Source organism: Rhagoletis zephyria, unplaced genomic scaffold, assembly GCF_001687245.7.
Source record: "Rhagoletis zephyria isolate East Lansing unplaced genomic scaffold, Rhagoletis_zephyria_1.1 Rzeph_scaffold_00178, whole genome shotgun sequence".
NCBI lineage: Eukaryota > Metazoa > Arthropoda > Insecta > Diptera > Tephritidae > Rhagoletis > Rhagoletis zephyria.
This window is the reverse complement of record NW_016157262.1, coordinates 303,391-327,683: the sequence shown is the minus strand read 5'-3', so window position 1 is coordinate 327,683 and position 24,293 is coordinate 303,391. Positions and strand designations below refer to the sequence as shown.

Here is a 24,293-nt window from a genome sequence, read left to right as displayed (position 1 = left end):
AAATAGGCGGCGATACACATAAATGCGTATGAAGACAAGCGTGTATTACATACATACAAACATAGGCAAACAATTCGATTTATTAGAATTGACATAGATTGTAGTCTTCAAGTGCCTACCAGTCTGATGCGCGCGGATACAGACTTCCGAAATCAATTACTGATTCTAATATTTTAATAGAAAAAAAAATTGCAACAATTTTTTTTTTTTTTGATAACAGTTTTGTTTCTGATAACCAAGTGGCATTCAGGGTGCTGGGATCGAAACTGGGCGGGGAATGCCTGACCTCTCCCTCCCACTCACCTCGGATTACTTCCAAATCAAGCTGATTTGGGTTCCGGAGACACAATGGAACATGACTGGAAAATGCAGAGCTGAGGAATTGGCTGGGCAGCGCACCCTCGAAGCCAGCATTTCGGACAGGGAGAGCATAGGACTTCCTGCTCTCTGTACAGATGGGCTCACAATCGGTTCTGCGAGCGCAGGGCGAAAACCCTGAAATGCCAAGTTGGAAGGTCCTCTGGCCGGTTATTAGCCGCGGGCGGTCAAGGAAGCTTCTGCAGCTGGCTAAGCGCCGATTCTTATAGGTGTACTGACCGGCCATTGCCGTTTAGGAATCCACGCAGTGCGACTCAATATCAACTGATTAGAAGACGAGGTGGAATCATCTCAGCACTTCTTTCTAAGCTGTCAGGCATTCGTTAAACTAAGATGTAAACACTTCGGTATGCATTTCATCAACATTCGCGAAAAGCTCTCTAGTCTAGTTCAGGGCTTTTTCAGTTCCATTTCGTGACCAGTTCTGGATCATTTAGGGACCGTTTTGAGAGTCGGTCAGGACTATTTCAGGTACATTTTGGGACTAGTTCAGAATCGTTTGGGTACCGTCTGGGGACATTCACCTGACCATTTCGAGACTGGTTGACGTATATTTTAAAACCATTTTGGAACTAACTCTGCACCATTTCGAGACAAGTGCGGGGCTATTTTAGAAGCATTTCGGGGATAGTTAAGGACCATTTCGAAACTACTTCAGGACTATTTCGGAAACATTTTGAGTTAGTTCTGGATAACTAAGAGACTTGTTCAGGTCTATGTTAGGACCATTTTTGTGGCTAGTTTGGCATCACTTTGGAACCATTTCAAGCCTTGTTTGAGATCATTTCCACACAAGTTCGGGATATTTCCGGGACAGTTTTAGGACTAGTTCTGAACCATTTTAGACTTGTTCAGGACTATTTCATGACCATTTCGAGACTTGTTCAGTACAATTTCGGCAGATTCACGACTATTTCAGACACGTTTCCGGATCTAGCTCAATAATATCAAGTCATATCAGAAAAGTATTTTTTTTTGATAAATCTGGGAATGCTGAGCCCTTACGAAGCCCTGATTTGGAAGAAATTGGATCGGTTATTTTTTATTTATAGTTAGGTTTAATGTTAATATAATATTTTCTTATCGTTATGCGTATACACATCGATAAAGTTATCGTTATCAATACATTTTCCGACAAAGTTATATAAATTTTTTATTTATATACATTTGTATTAGTGTTGGGAAGCATCGAGTCCTTTTGAGAATCGAGTTCTTTGGTATCGATACTTTTAAGGATCGGATATTTTTCAGAGTACTGAGTACTTTCTTTGGAGTACTCTGTATTGATACTTTTAAAAATCGGGTGCTTGTCGATCCTTTTGAGAATCGAGTTCTGAGTACTTTTGGTGTCGGTACTGCCCAACACTAATTTGTATATATATACAATATATAAATATTATTTTTATATTTATTAAGTTTACATTACCGACATATATGCAGATTGCGTTCGACATAGTTATCGAAATTTTTATTGAAATACATTTCATCGCTAATATGAACAAAACCATTGCTTTGTAATGGAGAATATAAATGGGACGTCGGAAAAAAATATTTGAGTGGTACGCAAGGTGCCATTGAAATCATATTAAGAATTTTTACATTGTTAGAAAATAGTTGGTTGTGGCTTCAAGCCCTCCAAACATTTATTTAACCGTTAAAAACATTATGACATAAGACACCTTGTGAGTCATCTAGCTGTTTTACAACACAAAGAAATTTTATCAGATACCTTCGTTATCGATACCCTCACCGATATAGTTATCGATATCCGAGTATTTATCGATAGTGTTTTATGCATATAAATCAATATACATTTATACATTTTTTTTTTTGTTATATATAATTGATTTAAATATCGCATTGTTTATCGATATTATTTTAGCTGTTAAAAAAATAACCTTCATCTTTAAAATTACGTCAAGAATAGCTCTTTTCCAATTTGTTTTCTTTTTTTAAACCTGAAAACAGTATACATATAATGAACTTTTTAAAGCGTTGTGAACATTTACTTTTGCTGTACTTGTCTCACGGAATCCATTTTCATGGTCGCTAGAAGCGAAAAACGCATTTAAATTATTTTTTTACAAAGGTCATTACTAACTGTTTTTAGGTAAAAAAGACAGAACAGTCAGTAATTTTATTTTTCAAGGTCATTTTGAACTTCGAATTGAACAGAAAACTGCCTTCACCTAGAAAACGGCTTTCCAAACTAAAACATTTTAATTTATTCCATTTTTGACCTAAAATAGAATATAATGAAGTAAAAAATATGGAAATGGAAAAAGTGGAAATAGTTTCCTAGTTACACCTTTTTGAAAAGTATGCAATGAACGGTTTTCAGATCAAAAAAAGAAAAGTGAAACTCCTAAATTTTTGAAGATACATAATTTTAAAGGTCAAAGTAATTTTCTTACTTCAACCTAGGCCTGAATTCACCAACTCCAAAGCTTTAAAATAAAATAAAAAAAATAAAAAAGGTCATTTCCCACAGTGCGTCGCAATCAATAAAATGCCACTAAAACAATTTGAGGGCTGGCGAGGGCGATAATTTTAATGACTCTAACTCCTACAATCACTAAGATTTTCTTTATCAAGCTGGTTCATCAGGTCATTTCGCTTCTGGAAAACTAGCAAATTACTCATATCATTTGTTAAAATTTTTAATATATTTTGCAAAACTTAGTAGTAAATTTTAGAATTGGCTGCTTTAATATTTTATTTATGCATATATTAGACTGTTTTTAATTTTCAAGTTTTGAAGTATTTGGACCAAAATTGTAATACCGCATGTGAAGCTGTTTTGGAAATGCAAAATTTACAAACAATAAATAGATTAGTAATACAAAATTTATATTTTATTGATTTCGTTTTTTACTTTGTTACATATTTATTACACAGTACTTGGCCATTAGTTAGGCAAAGTATAAGTTTAAAAATATTAATTTTTGAAAATATTAAATTTTAAAATTCTCCGAAATTCGATCTCAAACAAATTTCGTACAAATATACGATTAACGATGAAGATCTGGAGTCGTTGTTTTAAACTGATATTGAAACTAACGCGGATAAATTCTGTTTTTAAATACTTAAACTACTTCCTAAGCTGTTTCTCCTACTTAAGGAAGGAAAAAAGACGTAAGACTGTAGGTCCCTCCGCTTTGTGTGACAACATCCAGGCGCACGCCGCAAATCAATATGTAAGCGCCAATCTATTATTATTATATATAAATCTTCCTTAGCGATTTAGTGTCAAAGCGAAATGAAATAATTTTATATATGAAATTCAAAAACAAATTTTTGTCTGTGTGTCTGTCTGTATTTTTGTACGCGCAACACTTGAGAACTGCAGTTTTCACTGCTAGAGGTCTAAGGGTCTCACTTAAAATATAGAACAATGAAAAATTTGAGAGTTGCCACCTGTTTGAAAATGGCAGGTTAAGTAAATTAATAAGATAAAGTAAATATTGCAATAAGGGTACCAAACTAAATAGGTTTAGGAAAGATTACTGAAGAAATTATGTCTAGGGAGGGTTTCCTCCTTTTTGAAAAATGTTGTTCATTTAAACTGATAAGGTATATATTGAATTAGTACACCTTTGAAGAAAGTACGCAATGTGTAAACTCAAGTTTTAAAATTATAAATTAAATTTCGAGAAGAAAGCCGATACTTAATCGTATTTCTTAATACCTTCGAAAATATATTAACTAGGACCCACATTCATAAAATAATTAAAAATGCTTAATAAATCGAAAATTTGTTTCAAAAGCTCACTTCATATTTTTTATGAATGGGGCCATTCGAGTTTTTGGAGGGAGTAACAACACAAAATACTTTAAAGGCGCAGTGAAGCACGCCGGGTATTCGCTAGTAAACAAATACAAATTTATTATCTTTCAATTACAAAACAACAACAAATTGAAAACCCGTATTAGAAAACTTATATGTCCAACTTTGCAGACTGTAGAACTTTTTGAATAATAAATTTTGCGTTTGCGCCACTGTGCGACGCATGTGTGGCTTTTGGCTTAAAAGACTGCCGTTTGTCAGGGCGTATGAGTTACCTGTTGGCGTTCAAATAGAAATTGCCTAGTGTTCGAAGCGCAGCGTAATTACGCAGTCAAATTTTAACTTTTCACCACTGGCACTCAAACATCTACTGCGATTTTTTCTTTTATTTGACTTCCGTTGCCTTCGAACATTTTTTTTTGTTGTATGTTACGGACCACGTGAACCCTTTTCTATAATCCTTTTTTTATCGGAAATGTGATATCCGAGAGCTGGTCTTATACTAATTTGATTTAGTTATGATCGCAAAAAAATAAGTCTAAATTTTTATATGTACTATTAATTTTTTATTTATTTTGGTATTTAAAATTCAATGTAATCAAAAAACACTTCTGCTCCTTGTTTTATTTATTTTCCAATAACTATTTGGCTCATTAAATGAAGATATTTTTACAAATCATTCAGCAAATCTTTTAACATACATTTTTTTCATTTAAATAGTCATAAAATTATTTTCTCATATGTGCGAGTATTTGTCATTTTCTTTGTAGCGAAATTATAAGTAGAAGTAACCCCAAAAACATTTACTACGAAAGAAATATTTGCATATTCTTTGCAACGATTACAAAAATGAATGCAGTCTAACTTAGGAAATGCCGCTACAAATTATTGCTAAATAATCGTGAGTTTAGATAGAAAATTAATAAATTTTTTACTGCCTTTGCCACGGCTTCACCCATTCACCTTCATAACATTGTAAATTATGAACATGCTTTCGAACCAAATGCCTAACCTGGAATGAACAGCTATTTCACTAGTCTGCAAAAACTCTACAAAAACAACCATGCTGATTAATGTAAATACATAAAAAAAAAATTTATTTATAACAATGCTGCAACGTTACTTCAAGCTGAAAGCGAAATGTATTCATGTAGTATACCATTTCAGTGCATATTTAACTTCATCGAGCTCTGCATTATGACTTCATTCATACACTTGCCAAACGTAGTAGTCGTGCCATTATTTACGCCATCCCACTACACCCAAATCGTCACTTCGCAAACAATCGAGTCGAGCTATAAAATTGCAACTGTTGCACTGTTACTTATGTACGTCCTTGTCACATGCTACACGCCACACGACACCGCCCGAAGTCATGTTACGCTGCTGAGCGCCTGCTTCGTACCACAATCACCAGCTGCTCTGCTGCGCCTCACTCATTCATTCGTCACTCATTCGCCTTTGCAGCAGCGCAACAATTGCAACTCGTTTAATGCGCAATAATTGTGTTGAACTGTTTTTTTTTTTTTGTTTTTTTGTACGTACTTTTAAGCCTCTGCTCAGCGCGCGCAAAGTCAATTGTCCAAATGCTTTTATTGTTGTTGTTGTTAAATAAATTTTAAGCCATAGCTGCCTAATACACATTTTTTAAAAGAAATTTTCTTTCTCTTTCTTTTTTTCGGTTACTTTAACGCAAATAAATCAAACAACAACAAACCACAACACAAAAAATAATTTTATGTAAAAACACAAAAAATATATAAAAATTCCAAAATAAAAAAATTGCAAACTGAAATTCGCGCTCGCCGCTTTTGAACTCACACATCGTTAAAAACAAAAATAAACAAAAAAAAACAGGACCTTACGAGCAGCGATATACCGCCGGTGCCGCCAACGCCTGTGCACAGCGCCACCGACGACGTCATCATCAGCAACAGCAACAGTTGCCAGCGGCAAGGTCAACTGCAGCAACCGCTATTGCTACAGAGCCATAAGCAGCCTCCTCCGGCTCAGCTGTTGCTTATTGAACAAAACCAACAGCTGTCGCTACCGAAACAAAAACAGCCACAATCGTGCAAAGCAACATATTACAACAACACCCCCAATACCACCAACACCACCACCACCACACCCACCACTCCCGCCGCACCCACTAAAACAGTCGCACACCCAACATTTTACCCAACGAAATCCATTAGCACACCCCTCTCCGACGGCTATAACCCACTTGCCACCGTCGCCACCGCCACTACACCCACAACTACAGCTAATTCACCAGCAGCTGCAGCGCCACTATCAGTGCGCCAACAAAATCATAAAGTTATCACAAGATCACAATCATCTAAAGTTATACAGGAGTTGCAGCAGTTACATAGCAGCAACAACAACAACAATAACAACAATATAAACCACTATCCATATCATCAGCAGCAGCAACAACAACAACAGCAACAGCAACACTCATCTAACCATCAACTAAAGCAACAGCAATCGTTGCCCGCCACCCTACATCCACCGCCAACGGTCAACGGTAACGGCCATCATCCGCCGCCTAGCAAGTCCGTTTCGATACTCGTCTACAAAACATTGAATACGGTCTTCAAGAGCAGTCGTAAGATCATTGTGCGCGTTTGTGAGGTAGCTAGCGCAAAGAAGTCGTTCACCATGTTCAAATTCAATAAGGCAGCTGCGCAAAATCGCGCTGAAAATCGTGCGAACGCCTGCACCGGGCACGATCAGTTCGTGCGACCGCCAGTGCCCGAGAAGTGAGTGTGAAAGTGTAAACATTGTTTTGAAGTGTATATTTCTGGCGTTCAAAATGGACAGTGGCGGCAAGTGCAGATTTGGGCGAGAAATGTGAAAGCTTTCTCGAGGCTTGAAAAAGCTCCCTGCAAGTATAGAGCCAAAAAGAAAACTTTTGGGTTGATGTGAAAACTATATTTATTCTTCAGCAAGATTGCTATATACCTAGGCAAGGTGAGTGATGTGAAAGCTTCTGAAAGTCTTTCAAAAGCTCACTGAAATTATGAAAACAGTTTTCAGACACCTTTTTTTCAGCAATATTGTCTTGGATCAGGCGTCCATCGGATAAATTCTATGCTGAATACAAATTTCTTATGCTATACTTTTCGTAGTCTTAATAAGTATCGGCTACATACCAACCTAGGACACTGACAATCTGATAAAGCTTTTAAGCGATTCAAATTTACAGTACCCGATTGGTAGAACAAAAGTTTTTGTTTGCGGTATAATCAACCATAGATAGATGATAGTTAATTAAAGCACTGCGACCAGTAGGTCTCTTGTGCCCTCAGCTCCTCACAACACCTCAACTACTTAGCCCTAGTGACTCTAGAAATTTCTGAATAAATCCGTCCATAAATACCGTATGCTCTTCCCCCTTCTACGTGCAATTGCCTCAGATTGAAGAAGGAGGTGTAATAGAATGTCTTTGGCAGCGTCACAAAAGCGACTTAGGTACTAGACCAGAATTAGGATCCTCTCCAGGCTGTATCCTGAGAGCAGGCTGACGTTATCTCTATTTGGTTCTATTGAACTGTCGATCCCAAGACCAACTGAGAGCACAAAATTGTTGCGGTTCTACAAATCTAGTTAAAGATTCTTCGCTCAGATTTTTCGACCAGGAATTTAAACTAGCAATTTTCTGCCACAGCAGTTCCATGCCTTACGAACACATAATTATGTAACATATGTGCCTAAAAATATGCAACATCGGCATAAAACCAGTACTTCACTTAACGCATTCAGGTCGCGCAACTTTCGAATGCATATTTTAATATTTCGTATTGCATACTTTTAGGGGCAGCCGCTGCTACTCGTTCTTAGACCGAACTTTCCGCTGCAATGCATATTTTTAGTCCTTTGTCTTACATTCTCTTATGTCTAAGAAACGTTCACATACTGGACCTAAATATTACTCCCGCCACTGTCCATATGCAAAGTTATAACGTAAACAACTTCAATATTTTTTTTTTAATAACTAAACCTCCTTCTTAAAATGCTTACCTTATAACAACGTAATAAAACTTCGAAATTATCTTAAAACAACAACAAACTGTATTACACTCAACAACTCAACCGCGCGCTAACGCAAAATAATTACAATCGCAGGAAAGTTAAACACATAATGAAGAAATTACACAAACAAAATGGACTGAAACGTTCTAATTCAGCGATCGAATTTGACGTATCCGCACTGACAGCCGCCAATCGTCGACACATCTACAGCAGGTAAGTCCTTCTAGCTGACAAATGTACAATGTATGTATATGTACCCAAAAAAAAAAAATAAAAAATTCTGTTTAATTTTTTCACACACCAAATGTGCAACAATTTGATTTTTATTTATTTCCATACAAATAAATGGTGATTGAATAGCGCATACTTTTTGATAAAAAAAAAAAACAAAAATATGTTAATCCATACTTAAATTACCTAACATTTCTTTCAACAAACCACAATTCGAAAAATTTCTGTTTGAAATTGATCTTCTAATTTTATTATATGTATGTATTTTCTTTATTTTGTTCTTTTTTCTTACTTTCTTTCCTTCTTTCGTTTCATTCCATTCGATGCAAAACAAACAAACAAACAAACCAAAAACAAAAAAATCGTTTTCTTGCAGCAATCGATCAGCCAGTTCGGAACAAGATAATTCAGATCAATCCGAGCACTCGGAAAAATCACCATTGGTTAGCGCGAGGTTAGACAATCTAGCTAGGCTATTTTTTAGCAAATCGATGCCAGCGGAAACCGGAAGTAGAGATACCATAGATTCTGTGCTAACAACAAGGTTGCAACTTCTTTTTACTTTCTACCTTTACTTTTACAAAAAAACGAAAACCATCTTGATTTCAAAACGAAAAATTGATGCAGTTCTTTCCAAAAAAAAACCCACTGTATTTGCTATGTAAAAGCTTTCGATAACTTACATATATTTCTTGATTTAAAATTGAGCAGTAAAAACGTATTGCTAAAGTATTGCTAAATCTAACTAAAAAAATAAGTTAAACAAAAACTTTTGATTGTCTATATTTCTTAAATATAAATATCTATATACTAATTAACTGTTAACACAGATGAGGTGAAGGTTTTTCTTGTCATATATGTATGTCTATGAAAATAACTTGATGTATTATACTTATTGTTATTTTAGTTGCCTTTTCGTAGCATTTAACACCTAAACGAATACAAAAATACAAAAAAAACATAGTTTTACATCGTTTCTTTTTTGTTTTATTGCACACCTTGCACTCATCATGAACTAATTAATAGCGCTGCTACTTATTTCTGCTTCTATAGATGTCTGCATAAGTACGTGTGATATCGTTTGTATGTGGCAGTTGCATGTTTTTTTTGCAAGTTATGCTTTCAATGTCCTTTCGCACAAACGCTTTTTATACATTTTTTTTTTTCATTTGCTTGCATATACACTATATAACTATCAATGTATGTATGTACATAACTATTCGACGCGTATATGACATATGATACACATAAGTACATACATACTTACATAGTACACATATATTAATGTAAATAAGATAATTCAATTTACAAATTGCATATCGGCAAACAAAATGCAAGTTTTATTACTTTTGCGATGAATAAATAAAATTATTTGGGGTAAGTAATTTGAAAATAATCTAAGCACCTACATACCTACATACATAAGTATGTATGAGCGAGAATATGTCTGTGTAATGGGAAAGTTTGAAAAGTTAGTTCAAAAACTTAAGCGAATTAAAAGCAGCTGGGTTAGCTATTTGTTGTATGTATGAACAACTGCTATATACATATATGTATGTATACATATGGACGCATACTTAATGTAAAACTTAGCACTCTTTAGCTTAATCTGAACGCTGCAGATGTCTTTTGTTTTATTTAGTATTTTAATAATAAATTACTTTACTCGAACGCAGAAGATCGTACACCTGGCTAAAACAACTGTCTTTCTGTTCATCTGAATACGAAAAATGCGTTTAAATGAACGCTTGAATGTGGACATAAATTTTAGCTGAACAAATTTTTTCTGAAATAGTTTTGCTAATTAAAAGCGGGCATACAACTCATATAAAGACAGCACATAAATTTTTGGTGATATTGATACTGGATATAAATTTTTGGTTATATAAAAAGTGGACATCATTTTTGATCATAAAACTACCGGACATTATTTATAGCTCATTTAAAAATAGACAAATTTTTCGTAATTTAAGAAGTATACATATGTATATTTTTGGTATTTTAAAATTTGGACATGAATTAGTATGCCTATAAAAACCGGACAAAATTTCTTGGTCTATTACTAGTTTATATGTACATTTTTGAACATACAAAATCCGGACATAATAAGTATATATATACTGGAGACTAATTTTTCGATCGAATAAGACCTGGACATAAATTATAGCTCATATAAAAACTAGACATATTTTTAGTAATTTCAAAAATAGACAAACATTTATGTTCTTTTAAAAAACTAGACATAAATTTGTGGACATACAAAAACCGGACATAATTTTTAAACATATAAAATCCGGACATAATAAATTTGCCAGATAAATACTCGATATAAATTTATGATGGCGTAAATCTGGACATCAATTTTTAGGTTATTTAGGCCACATAATTTTTTTGGTCATCTAAATACTCGACATAAATTGAGATCACCTAGAAAAATTCCTGTCATATGACATCTGGACATACAATTTTGGTCATTTAAAATATTGGCATACTTACTTTTATAAGCAGAAAAAATTTATTTTAAAAGTTTACATGCATTTTTGGTTATTTAAAAACTGGACATAATATTTTGATCATTACTAAAAACTAGACAAAAATGTTTGGCTTATTAAAAACTGAGCATAAGTATGAAATTGACTATGACAATTCGATTTTTTTCCCCCCTTGAAAGGTTGTTTGTTCCCCGGAACAATTATTTTCTTGTCATTTGTTACGTTTCCACATTGCATTTTGGGTGACTTGACACGATCGGTACTCATCTATCAACGTCATGGAAGAGAACGCCATCGTTCACGCCTGTCCTACATACATATATACTACACTGCTTTCCCTCGCCTGCCGAGGGTAGAGAGCTAGCGCTGTCTGCTCACTTTCTCGTTTTGTTAATTCTTGGCAGAGATAGCTTCACAGCGCAGTTCTGGCAACTGTCTTTGTACTCACCGCAGGCAAAAAGACAGTTGTGAATTCTGGCAACTGTCTTGAAAAATCCTTCCTGTATCTCGAAAGACTAATTGAGAGATCTGGTAGCAAGGAGGCCTAAGCATTGTTCTGTTTTTTTTTTTTTATCAAAAAATCTTCTAAATTTAAATTTAAAAAAAAATAAGCAAAAAACTGGAAAAACTTTATTAAAAATGGACAAAAATAAAACCACTTTCCGAAAATTAAATGAAATTGAAAAAAAATCTTTTTAGAACAATAAAAAAATTAGAATAAAATCTTATTAAAAAAAAATAAGTAGAAAATATCAAAGTTCCTAAAAATTGAATGAAGCTAAAATGATATTAAAAAACAAACTTCAAATGAAATAAAGCTAAAATAAGCCCGAAAATTAAATGAAATTTAAAAAATCTATATTTTTCTTTTTAGAATAGTAAAATCTAACAATTGAAAGAAAATGTATTTAGAAACGGGGAAAAAATCCAATAGGTTCCTAGAAATTAAATGATGTAAATTATTTTCTAAAAATTAAATGAATATAAAAAAATCTTATTAAAACCATAAAATCCAAGAGCTTTACTCATTACAAATAAAATAAGTTTAAAGAAGTTATTAAAGTGGCTTTTTCGTACAAGTTTGCAACTCATAAAGCAGTTAGAGTCTTCTTTATTTATTATGAATTTGGGTGGAAGTAAAAAAGAAAACATTAGATCTAAAAAAATAAAGTATGTTTCCAAACATTAAAAGAATCTAAAAATATGTATGTAATTTCTTCTTTTTAAAACAATAAAATCTAGCAATTAAAATAAAATAAATAAGAAATTAATAAAAAGAAAGAAATATTTTCCCAAAATTTAAATGAAATTAAAAAATAAATATAAAAAAATAACCAAAAAATAAACCTAGTTTCTAAAAACTAAATGGAATTAAAAAAATATTTTTTATCTTTCCAAAACAAAACAAAATAAAAAATTAAAAGACAATTAAATGAAAAAAAATAAATTAAACAAGCAAAAATGAAATTAAAATAAATCAAAAGTTAAATGAAATTAAAAATTTATTAAAAAACATAAAATTAAATAAAAGTTAAAAAACCTTCCAAAAATTAAATGAAATTAAAATAAATATATATCTATTTCTTTTTAGAATAAATTTAAAAACTAAAAGAAAATTAAATAAAAAATAAAATATGTTCCAACAATTTAAATTAAATTAAAAATAAACATAAAAAACAAAATCAAAAAATCTAAATTTACATTAAATAAACAAACACTTTTTTTTACAAATAAAATCTAAAAAATACAAGAAAATTAAAAATGACAGAAAATTGCATTACATAAGTTCCAGAAATGGAATTAAATTCATATAATATACATATATTTCTCTCGAATGGGCTCACCCTAAAATAATTTTATTTTGAACTTTGAGCTCACAACCTCGCAAATGATCTTATATACATAACTACATCTATATAAATTAACTTGTTAGGCACGTCATTATATATACACACATACAACCTAAGCTGCTTATGTCATCATCGCTTAGCAATCATAAGGATACTATGCTTAACTACAAAAACAATTAATCACTCTATTCTAAATCCCCGACTATGTACAAACTCTCAAATAGTAAATATGTATGTATAAGTTAAACAAGGTGCGCCTGAATATAATTTGCACATCCATATGTATAAGCATACCTACGTGCATACCCTTGTGGTCAGTTGATTAAGTTAAGTGACATTTCGACCAGTTTTTGGCTATTTTTCTTTTGTGTATTTAAGGTTTTTAACTTTTTATAAAAGTTCGCCACATTGCATAGCCAGCACCTCATAAATACACATTTCAAACTTCGTACGAAATTTATAAAAATTTTACAAAATTTAACAATTACACCCAAAAATTTTAAACTTTTTATTAAAAAATTATGGCAAAATTTTTGGCTTTCCGTTTTATTATAGCCCATTAAATTAGTAGGCCAAAAGTGCAAATTTCATGACACTAGAAAATCGCGTTTATTTTTTAATAATTTGTTTGGCTGACGGTGTTGAGCTTTTTCTCCCATATGTTTAAAGTATGCTGGACAACGACTTTTATATAGAGGAAAATGCCTAGCACCGTCAGCAAAAAAAAACTAAATTTTAAAAATTAACACGATTTTTTAGCATACTTAAATTAAATGGGCTATAAAACTGCATACCCAAAATTTTTTTCAAAAATTTTAACAAAAAGTTTAAAATTTCTAGGTATAATTGTTAAAGCATGTTGAATTTTTATAATTTTTCTACGAAGTTTGAAATATGGATTTATGTGTTTATAAACATTAAAATAAAAAAATAAAAATATCCAAAATTTGTCAAAATGTCACTTAACTTAGTCAGCTGACCAAAAGCGTTCATACATACATACATATTTATTTACACACCAAAGATATCATGGCACTTCCTACACCTGGCCACCATTACAGTTGGCATTTGGTAAGGTACACTAACATCAAGAGCAGTTACAATGTATCTACATACAAAAATACACTTGCGTTCTCCTCTACGTCGAGTTTTACTATACATATGTATGTCCTAGAACACAACGCACAGCTCAGCATAGCACAGCACAGCACAACAAAAGCTCGTACGCGTACCAGTATTTGACAAAATCGAGCACGCCATCGTATTAAAATTTCATTTTATTATTCCGTAAGCAGATGAATGTAGATGAGAGAAGATAGCAGCAGAAGAATAGTAGCATAGCAGATATCCAGTGAAAGTGTATATGCGTAATATAGGATTGACATTTGCACTTTAAGTATATATAAGTGTGTGGTTGTGCGTACGATGAGTGCGTGTTTGCGTGTATGTGTGCTACGAGGAGAGTTACGTCAATAAGGCAGACACAAATAAAAAATTTTAGCACGTAACAAAATTTTCAAAAATTTTCTACAAAATTAGTTAGATATCTAATTGGTAAAATAGTAAACATTTCATCATACAATTTTTCGCTTTTGAAATTTGTTTATACAAATTGCTGTTTCCAGTTCAGAAGTCGAATGATAATTTTAATTTAGTTGGCAAACATATTTTTCAATCTCTAAATTCGTTGGTTTCCATCCAATGCAGATGAGGAACTTAAATAGATGCAGTACCAAAACACTCTATTAAAAGATTGGAGTTGATTACCCGATTAGTGAGAGCCATAATGGGCGCTAGGCTGCATAAGTGACTAACAAAGAAAGTGCCTTTAAAATCATGATTAATATTTGTTCGGACACAGATGAAGATTGCTAGATTCTCTTCTTGTGGGTCATCTAACCATTACAGTTGATAGTTTATTGCCGAGACCATAAATACTAGCATCTAGTCGATCTTACATCTTTGATTCGTATCTGTAGTAGTGTAGGCATGTGGGATCGGGATGCGGCAGCCTATTTGTCCTAGCTTTCCTGTTTATCTGAAATTTCCAACAAAACAGATTTGTTTTTTCATACATCCAGATGGAATAATCTCCCTAATACGACAATTTTTCTACCAAGCTTATAAAGCTCTTTGTTGAACCGCTTATGCGAATGTTGGATGAGCGGTTAATTCCTATACAAAATTTCCACGAACTTATTGTGTGACACTTAGACAAAAATTGCGTTTGCAACGATTTTTCGCATTTTCCGCTACTCTGCTCTACTTACTTAAGAAAATCAAATTACTTCAGCGTCGCACCGTTAACATTTTTTCCTCCCATTCATGTAATTTAATTCATTTGAGATAATTTATTTACTAAATTTTTCACAGTAATTATCCGTTCCGTTTTATTATTATTATTTTTTTTTTAATTTCCCATCCTTCGCAACAATATACAATTTTTTTGTCTTGCTGTCCTTCCCAGCTGTCAGCTGTCTTTTCTGCTATTTCTCAAATGCAAGCCTGGCAATTTAAATGCTGACGGCAGTTGTGCTCATGCACACCCACCCATACACACACATATGTACAAAAGCTCACTCACTGAGCTATGCGCGCCTATATATCACCGAGATAACTGGGTGTTGCACAAAATATACAAAGTCAGTCAAAAATTTATGAATATTTGTTTGCAACTCTGAAATCGCATCCAAAAATTGGCATTTCACTGGGCATAAGCGTCGCTCTGCCTCCTCGCTTCACTTTATGCTTGCATTTCATTTTGTTTACTCGTATGTAATGGACACTCTTTTCTCAAGTGCGCATTTCCACAACGGAAGCACATAGTTCAAGGCTGTTAGGCTTCTAGTCGTAACTATATATATACATACACACATACATACAAACATATGAATAATTTAAAGTTATTCACTATTCATGGTTGCGAGAAAATGTGCCTATCTTCATCGTTTGCTGGCTTGCTGGCTCGCTGCGTCTGTGCGACTTCATTTTTGGTTTTGATTTTTTTTTAGTTTTTCTTACCCACGTATTTGTGAGGCGCTGCCAAAGGCGTTGTTGGTTCGTTTGCCAAAATAAGTGCCTACAAACATTCTACGTGCATATGCATTTCTAAGTGATATACATGTATGTATATACGAATGCGTGTGTTAGATATGTGCGTGTTCACATACGCATTGGCTGCATTAGAAATATTTGTATATGCTTTAAAAATCCTTTAATGCAAACTTGGCTCAAGGACTTTCACACTTGCAAAGCAAGCGAAAAGAAAAGAATGGCAAGCAGCCAGCTTAGATTGCTTACTGCCATCTTCGCTTGTTTTTTTTTACTTTTTCTTTAGCTTTATGCGATTAGATAAAGACATAAATTATCATAAAAACGAGCATGAAAATTGAGTCTAAAACTGCGATTTTATCCACCAGAGCATTGCCGGGCTTGTATTTTTACTGCAATGTTTTTTTTCTATGGATATTATTTTTATACCCATATAGCTACAATACGATTGCTCAATAATCGATTTTTGATATTAAGTACTTTTCTATGATTCGACTAATTAATCGACTTAAAAAATGCGAAACAAAAAACCATTTTCATGGAACGGTTTACAAATAAAATTTCGATAACTTTGTAAAACCGAACATTTTTGAGTCGATAAATCCTGGAATTGATTAATCGAGTCGCTAAAAATCGATTGGTTGCGTCGTTAGCATCAATTTTTTGTGTTTTTTCTTTACCTCTCACTAATCTAAAAATCTAAAAAAAAAGGAGATCGATATGCGATTTCTATGGAATTGGTCCAATAAATTGAGAAGATATATTTTCGTTGTTAATTTGAATTTTACTCATTGTTATCAAAACTCAATTAATCGGACCTTTGACAGTGATTTTATCCAATCATTGGATATGATTTGACTAATTAAACATTTAAAAAAATTTTGGGGTACAAAAGTCGATTTTTATCGAAAACATTAGGCGGATAAATCACACACATTTGTTTCCATCATTAGAATTTCACAATTTTATAGGGGTTCCGATCCAGCAAATTAAACTAATCAGGCAGATTCTAAAATTTTCGGTTAAAAATAATCAGAAAATAAAAATCGACAATAGCGCTTTTTTTATACAAAAAATAAAAACCTTAAAATACTCGTAATATTAATTATTATTTTCATTTTTAGGTCGGCTAAAAGGCAAAAACCCTAAGAATGTTAACAAACATTTCTTTCTAGCTCATACCCGCGGGCTATACCCCACATACATACAGAATTACTAGGGTGGTCCTTAAAATGTCCACATCAACAAAATAAAGACATACACGAAAATTAAAAGAAAAATCTTAGTAGTCGCTGCCAGAGTTTGAAAAAATTTATTTTTTCAATCGCATAAATTAGATAATATTTTGACTGAGTTCAGCTACAATTTAGTGATTGCATGACTTTTTTCAATAATATGTCAAATTTATTAGATTTTATGTCAAAATTTTGTCGAAATTTCGCATTTTTTTAATTTAAAATTTTCCAAGCCCTTAAGGTAGCGATACATAATTTTTTTTTTAATGTTCTTGGATGTCATTGTGCCCATACAAAACTTCAATGTTTTTTTTTTATTTTTTAAAGACCACCCCAATACATAGGTACATATTCATATGCCAATTAAAATAAACATTTTGTGATGTTAATAATTTAAAATTATGGAATTACAAAAACCACTTCTGTACATCTCAGNACCCGTTAGTAGCTAAATGCTGTCAAAGGTACCGCTAACTTTCATCCATGAGTATATGGGATTGATTTCATAAGATTTCCACATCAAATTGCGGTACTCTCTGGCCAATATTTTCAAAAATATGAATTATGAATTTTAAGAATATATTAGATATAGATACATACATATACTCGTATATCAAAAAGTTTACATATTTTTTTACGATTCAAAATTTATTTCAAAGTACTTTAAATCAACACATATTTTTTCAAGTTTTTACAAAAAAAAATAAAAAATTATAAATAACAATTGTATTTTTAATAAAAAGTTACTAAATTAAAAAGTTTAAGCTTATCATAAACTTTTTTAATTTATTGTATTTATGTACTCTTTTCTTCACTCCACTTCACTCAGCTTTACACTTTTTCTACAAACTTACTCCGTTTACTTTCACTTCTCTTATAAATTTGCTGCACAACAAAGTTGCAATTTTTACTTTTCACACAAAGCAAACTTTTTCATACAACGCACACACGCGAGAGCAAAACATAACAATTCATAAACTACTCAAAAAATGTGTAATTTAATGTTTACATGTGCTGCTATTAAAAATTAATTACGAATATGTATGTGTGTGTTTTGTTGCTATATTTCTTTGCATATTTTCCATTCCACTTATAACTGCCAAATAGTTATATTTATTACTTAGTTTTCTTCAAACAAAAAATTCTGAATATTCTAAAAAATATTTTGCTTGAATTTCAATTTTCGTTTACTATCTTCTTTCTTACTTCACCTATTTACATTAGTAAGTATGTGAATTACGGCGATATACAAAGCAAATATTGCAATAAATTCTCTATGATATGAATCTTTGCATCCAAAATGTAGAAAATAAATCTTTTCCGCTCAAAAATATTTAAAAAAATTAGTTTAGTTAATTTAGCTGCTGGCAAGAATTGCTCAGCATATTCTGCGTTTCACCACCGCAAATGGTCGCTCCTCCTACTTTTTCCACTTCCGTTTCCGCTGTGCCATGCCGTCGCTGTGCGTGCGTGCGTGCGTGCATGCCATCTGTTGTGCTACGCTGTCGCTGTCGTGTGTTGTCGTCTCGTGTTCTGTTTGGTTTGTTTTGCCACTGTCACTGCCAATTCTACGCTACTCTTTCTCAGCTGTGACCAGTTACGAGTTGTCAGTTGTCAGATGACAGCGGCAATACACACCGTACACAACACACAAACTGATTTTTGACAAATGCAATTGCAAGAGATATATACATATGTACATATGTGCATACATACATATATACAACAAGTATATTTTTATATCCACTTATGTATGTACAATGAAATATCGTTGTGTATGCATTACCGCTGTGCATTGTTTCTCTAACAGCTGTTGGTTTTCATTGTGTACGCAGGAAGTTTGTGGGATTGTAAATTAAACTTTAATAATTATTCACTGACCTGCTATAAGGTAGACACAATAAGTACAATGAATTTTTAATGTTTTATGCTTGGTATCCAGCTCGCAGGAAAACGCAAAATGAAAAATAATTTTTCAGGTTTTTCTTCAGCGCTTGTTACTAAGCTTTGCATAGAAAATAAAATAACTTTTTTGAGAGCAAATTCGTAATTAAAAAAAAAATCTTACTTCAATAATAATAGGTACCCTTAACAGGTTTACATCTATGAAAATAATTAGTCATTAAGTTCGTGTCTACATACATACATTTGTATACTGCATACTTGTTTTAAATTACGCAAAAATTTTCGTCATTTTAATGCTTAGTGGAAACTTGGCATAAGCAATTCTCAGACTTTTTCATATTACTTACAGGGCCATTCTGGCTAAGCTAGTCGAAAGTCTTTTGTAAGACAATTGAAAGACAGTAGGCAAGATAGTTTGAAAGACTTTGCTTATTCTTGCACGAAAGTCTTACAAAAACAAGCTACCTTGCCAAATTTCATGGTGAAGCGATTTTTTGATTGAAAGCAATTGTATATCATTTTGCTCACACTGTTCAGATGGTCGTAATGGCCGAGTGAGCAAAGCTCTGTGTTGAGTCCTCGGACAGCGCAATTTTTTACATATTTGTTGTTACTTTAATTCAATTTGGTTTTTAGATTTTATTGCTTTAGCACTTATTTCAATTTCTTATTGTTATTATTTTTTTCTTTTTTAATTTAGTTCGTATATTTGATTTTTTTTAAGAAAAATATTGTTTTGATTTCACTTAATTTTTAGCAACATTTTGCTCTCTATTTCAGCACTTTTTATAATTAAAATTTCTTTTAATTTACGAATTTTATTGTTAAAAAAATAAAAAATTTTTTAATTTCGTTTAATTTTTAGGAACATATTTCACTTTTCTTTGCTATTTTATTTTTTCCCCTTTTTTATTTTATTTTAAAAAGGAAAGCATTTTATAACTTAATTTAATATTTGGAACTTACATTCAATTTTTAATCTATTTTTTATCATTTTTAATTGGTTTTCTTTTAATTTTTCGGGCAGCAGAATTTTTTCGTCTCCCTCTTTTAAATAAATTTTCTTTTAGTGTTTTCTATTCAAAAAAAGAAAATTGTTGTTTTAATTCTTACTAAATTTTTAGGATTTCTTAATTTTTTTCATTTTTCTTACTTTTTTATTTTTTAATTTTTAGAAAATTTTGTGGTTAATTTTTTTTTTTTAATTTATTTTTAGATTACATATATAATTCTAGAAAATATTTTTTTTATTGCATTAGGAATTTCCTTGTTTTTAATTTAAAAATAAAGATGTCATTTTAGTTTAGTTTAATTTTTAGAAATTTTATTTTATTAATATTTCCCATTTTTTATTTTAATTTTAGATTTTATTATTTTAAAAGGAAAAATATTGGTAAAAGGCAAACTCATAAACGCCGAGACCTCCTCGTTAGCAGTTCTTTCAATTAGTCTTTCGAAAGACAGAAAAGAGCTTTCAAGATAGTTGCGAAAGACTGTGGCTGGTTGAAAGACAATTGCCAGAATTGCCCTCCTGGTATATACATACATACGTATGTACATATGATATTTTTAACCTATCTAATTTAAATGTTTATTTTAATGTGGTCGGTGAACGCACACTTTTTTCAAAACTATAAAAACGGTAAATTTAAATTAATATATGTATGTCCTTCTGAAGAATATCTGCGGTATGTGACGTACTACAGCTTTATAGAAATAAATTGGAGTTCTTAGCGGTCAAGGTTGTTTATAAAAGATGCTTCAAAATTTCTAATCATTTAGAGCACTCTCTTATCGATGCTTGCATCCCTAACGAAGGGATATCTGGATGCAAGGAGTGTCCTTAAAACTGTGCCCATAGCTTAAGCGATAACCCAGCACAAAGTCAGGTTATTAGTAAGAAAGGAATGCCCAAATACCGAAACACATATCGGCTTCACTCATTTAAACTATTCGGCATGTCGCATCCTATCGAGAAGCCACCTCTTCCAAAACTTTTGTTCTAGCGTTGTGAATAACTCAGTGAGAGGGGAGGACCAGGATGAATTTGCCGACCACTGACACATTTATATTTGGAGCGAAATGCCTTTGGTCGCATTACCATTGGGAATGACTGATGACTCAAGCACCTCTGATATGCTAGATAATGGTCTTGGAATCTGACCAAAATACTTAGCGTCATATTTGGTGGTGTTGACTTCCTTCAACCGCACACCTAACATTGCTGAGCGCAGTTTTAGTCGTAGTATTGACAACGGCTTAAGGGGCCTTGATCTACAGGTCATCCTTTTTATTTTCGTAGCTTAAACGCCAGTTAACGACTAGTTGCTGTGGCGAGCTGTTGCTGTCAGGCATTGTCGTTGGTTAATCGTGTATAATAGCACCGCGGTATTGGCAAATCTTCAAACAACTTACTCCACTTTCTCGGTACTTCTTACAAGTGCCAAACTCGCTATGCTTAGAAAGCGCTAAACTATTACCAACAACTCACGTAACTGTTTTAACCCTTTCAGTACAAGCATCCAATATGTTGGACAAACTTTTTTGTACTTAAAGCTCCTTCAAACCGACGTCAACAAAAGGAGGAGGTTATCAAATCGTCAGAATATATACATATACATTTTTTTGTGGGTATGTTTGAACCACCGTAACGCCGCGTATAACAGAAGTCAATGGTGAACATATAATACCTCGAAAGAAACTTATGAGTTTTTATGGAATTTGAGTTCAAAAAAAAAAATTAATTATAATTCATATGTTGTTTTGAAGTATATTTCGGACAAGAAAAAAATAAAAATAATAGAGATCACTTCGCATTTAACAAACCTGGAGTAACATTGTCCAATATAATTTTTATAAAAACTTTTATTAAATCTTCAGATTTTTAGTTTTGCGGGAACAAAGTCTATGCAATCGATATTTAGTTTTTAACTGACTTCACAAAAAGGAGAAGGTTATGAATTCATCAGAACATTTTTTTTATGTATGTTACCGGACCACGTTAACCGATTTCTATAATTATTTTCTTAAAGGAAAGGCGTTACCTCACAGGTGGTCTCATACTAATTTGGTTTAAATCCGATCATTTGATCATGAAGAAATTAAGAATTGAAGGCGGTTGGGTTTTTTGCTTAAAAATTACTTGTTTTATCTTAACAACTTTTGATATTTTAATACACGCAAAATAGTTATTTTATATTTTTTTATACAAAAAATTAAAAGCCATTCTCTCAAGTTGCCCTTGAAAAAATTATCAAATTTATCTGCCCTGGAAATGTATTTTCTAGAAAACAAAATTTTTAGTTGAAAATTTCCGAAAATTGGAAATTGATCATTTTCGAAAAAATAAAATATTTGTAAAATTTTCAATTTTATATTTTCTATAAGGGTTTTAGTTAATTTTTTGCCATATTTGGCCGTTTTAAACTTAAAAATTCAGTTACATATGTATGTTTGAAAAAACTAAACTCAAAAAATTTTAAAAATAAAAAATTACTGGGGTTATTCCATAAATGGTAACCATTACGATCGCAGGCTCTCAAACATTTTAGCTATTAAATTTATCTACATACAATCTCACAATTCCTTGGCACAATGAAATCGAAATTCTAACCAAAAAAAAATGTTTATAAATTATGCTTTTCGTAGGAAATGACAAAAATTAAGTACATAATTGCATATATTTTATAAAAATTATTAGAAAAAAAACTGCAAGATTTTATTGTTAGACAATATGTTAAATAAATTAGTTTTCAAAATTGTATAGCTAAAATTTGTATGTTTTTAAAAACACTACCCAAACCCTAATTAGAAAAAGTTATATAGTTACATATTGTATATAGATATAATTTTAACCCCCTCCCCCCCCCCCCTCTCCCGCCAACACCTAGTTAACCCTCCTTTTGTTCCGCCCAACTCGCTTCAAAGCATCCACATAGAGACATTTAAGCCAGTTTTTGCCACATTTTCGAATATGTTTCATCAATTTCCAGACCAAATCTGAAATATCAATACTCGGCGTTGGATAGTGGCAATGGCGTTGTGGAGCGTAGTCCACGCGAACGTGCTCAACGAGAGCGCGCCTTCACTGCGCTACAGGATTGGGTACAAAATTCGAATGGACGCTACGAGATAATCGCACATTTGGATGAGATTGGCTCACGGCATGGCAAGAATTGGTTTCTTGTAACCGATGCGACGGTGAGTTTCACTTGGTTCATGTAAAGCTTTTTTTCATATTTCTCTCTCTCTCTCTCTCTCTCTCTCTCCATCCACAGGTGCGCACGGATCGTCTGCTGACGCTGCTGCCACTCCCACCGGACTGCGTCGCGTTCGAGGACTTGCCTGCAAACGAGAATCCGAAGCCAATGCTAATGGAGTTGCTCGGCTCACTGCATCATCCATATATTTATCCCATTTTGGATTTGGGTTTTCTGCAGTTGGGCTCAAGCAATTTCGCGTGTCTGGTGACGCCATTCAATTCGCGCGGCAGCTTAAAGGATTTAATTTATAGGGTAAACCACCAAGCAATTCCATTTACTGCATTTTGTTTACATTGTAGCTGAATCGCAGTTGTTTGCACTTACCTACACGCATACATGCTAAGTGCATTCCGGATATGTGCATGTTTATGCATGTATGTACGTGTGCACATATGCCGCTATGTACACAAATGCATGCAAATGCCATTGGCCTCAAGTGCACTTTCGTTTATTTTTGTCCGCTTTAGAGCAATTATTTTTTTATTGTAAACCTTTTTCACTGTTTTTTTTTCTTTTCTTTTTGCCTTCCTTTTTTCTCAAATCTACTTCAATTGCATACATCTCCAGGCGCAATGGAACGAACCGTGGGCACGCAAATATACACGGAAACCCAACGGTTTGCCTGTCTCGCAAGTGCAGCGGCTGGGTCGACAAATCTTAGAGGCGTTGCTGTTTCTGAAAGAGCGCGGCTTCCCACTGCACGGCCATTTGCATAGCGGAAATGTGATTCTACAAAATGGCGCCGCCAGGTAGGTACACTTCACCGAATGAATTAATTGCGCTCACATGGGCACTTCCCATAACTGCGCACATATTTGTATGTACATTAGACTGCATCACTACCCGTACAAAAAAAAAAATCGGTACTATTTTTCCATTGGAATGATAAAATCTATTATATTTTAAGANTTTTACGCTACCTGAACTCAACGTGTTGGGCTTAGCCTAAACAGCTGATTGAAAAGACTTACGCCGCTTATATTAAATTTAACGCCGCTTTGTTAGGTGGCAGTTGCAAACAAATTTATTAAATTTTATATTACTGACATGATAAAGCAACTAAA

General features: G+C 32.8%; 1 protein-coding gene across 15 annotated transcripts in view; it reads left to right on the top strand.

Annotated features, from left to right (window-relative positions):
* Positions 1–24,293, top strand: part of Slob (Slowpoke binding protein) — a 125,736-nt gene that overhangs the window by 86,483 nt on the left and 14,960 nt on the right. For 7 of the 15 annotated variants that reach the window (XM_017608871.1, XM_017608844.1, XM_017608879.1 and 4 more), the window contains 3 exons: positions 22,960–23,167; positions 23,245–23,481; positions 23,797–23,978. In XM_017608871.1, the coding sequence (XP_017464360.1) occupies positions 22,960–23,167; positions 23,245–23,481; positions 23,797–23,978 (627 nt within the window). Of the gene's footprint in view, positions 1–6,022; positions 6,945–8,293; positions 8,417–8,810; positions 8,979–22,959; positions 23,168–23,244; positions 23,482–23,796; positions 23,979–24,293 lie in introns of those variants that run through there. The other 8 variants (XM_017608814.1, XM_017608893.1, XM_017608835.1 and 5 more) reach the window with 6 other exon arrangements.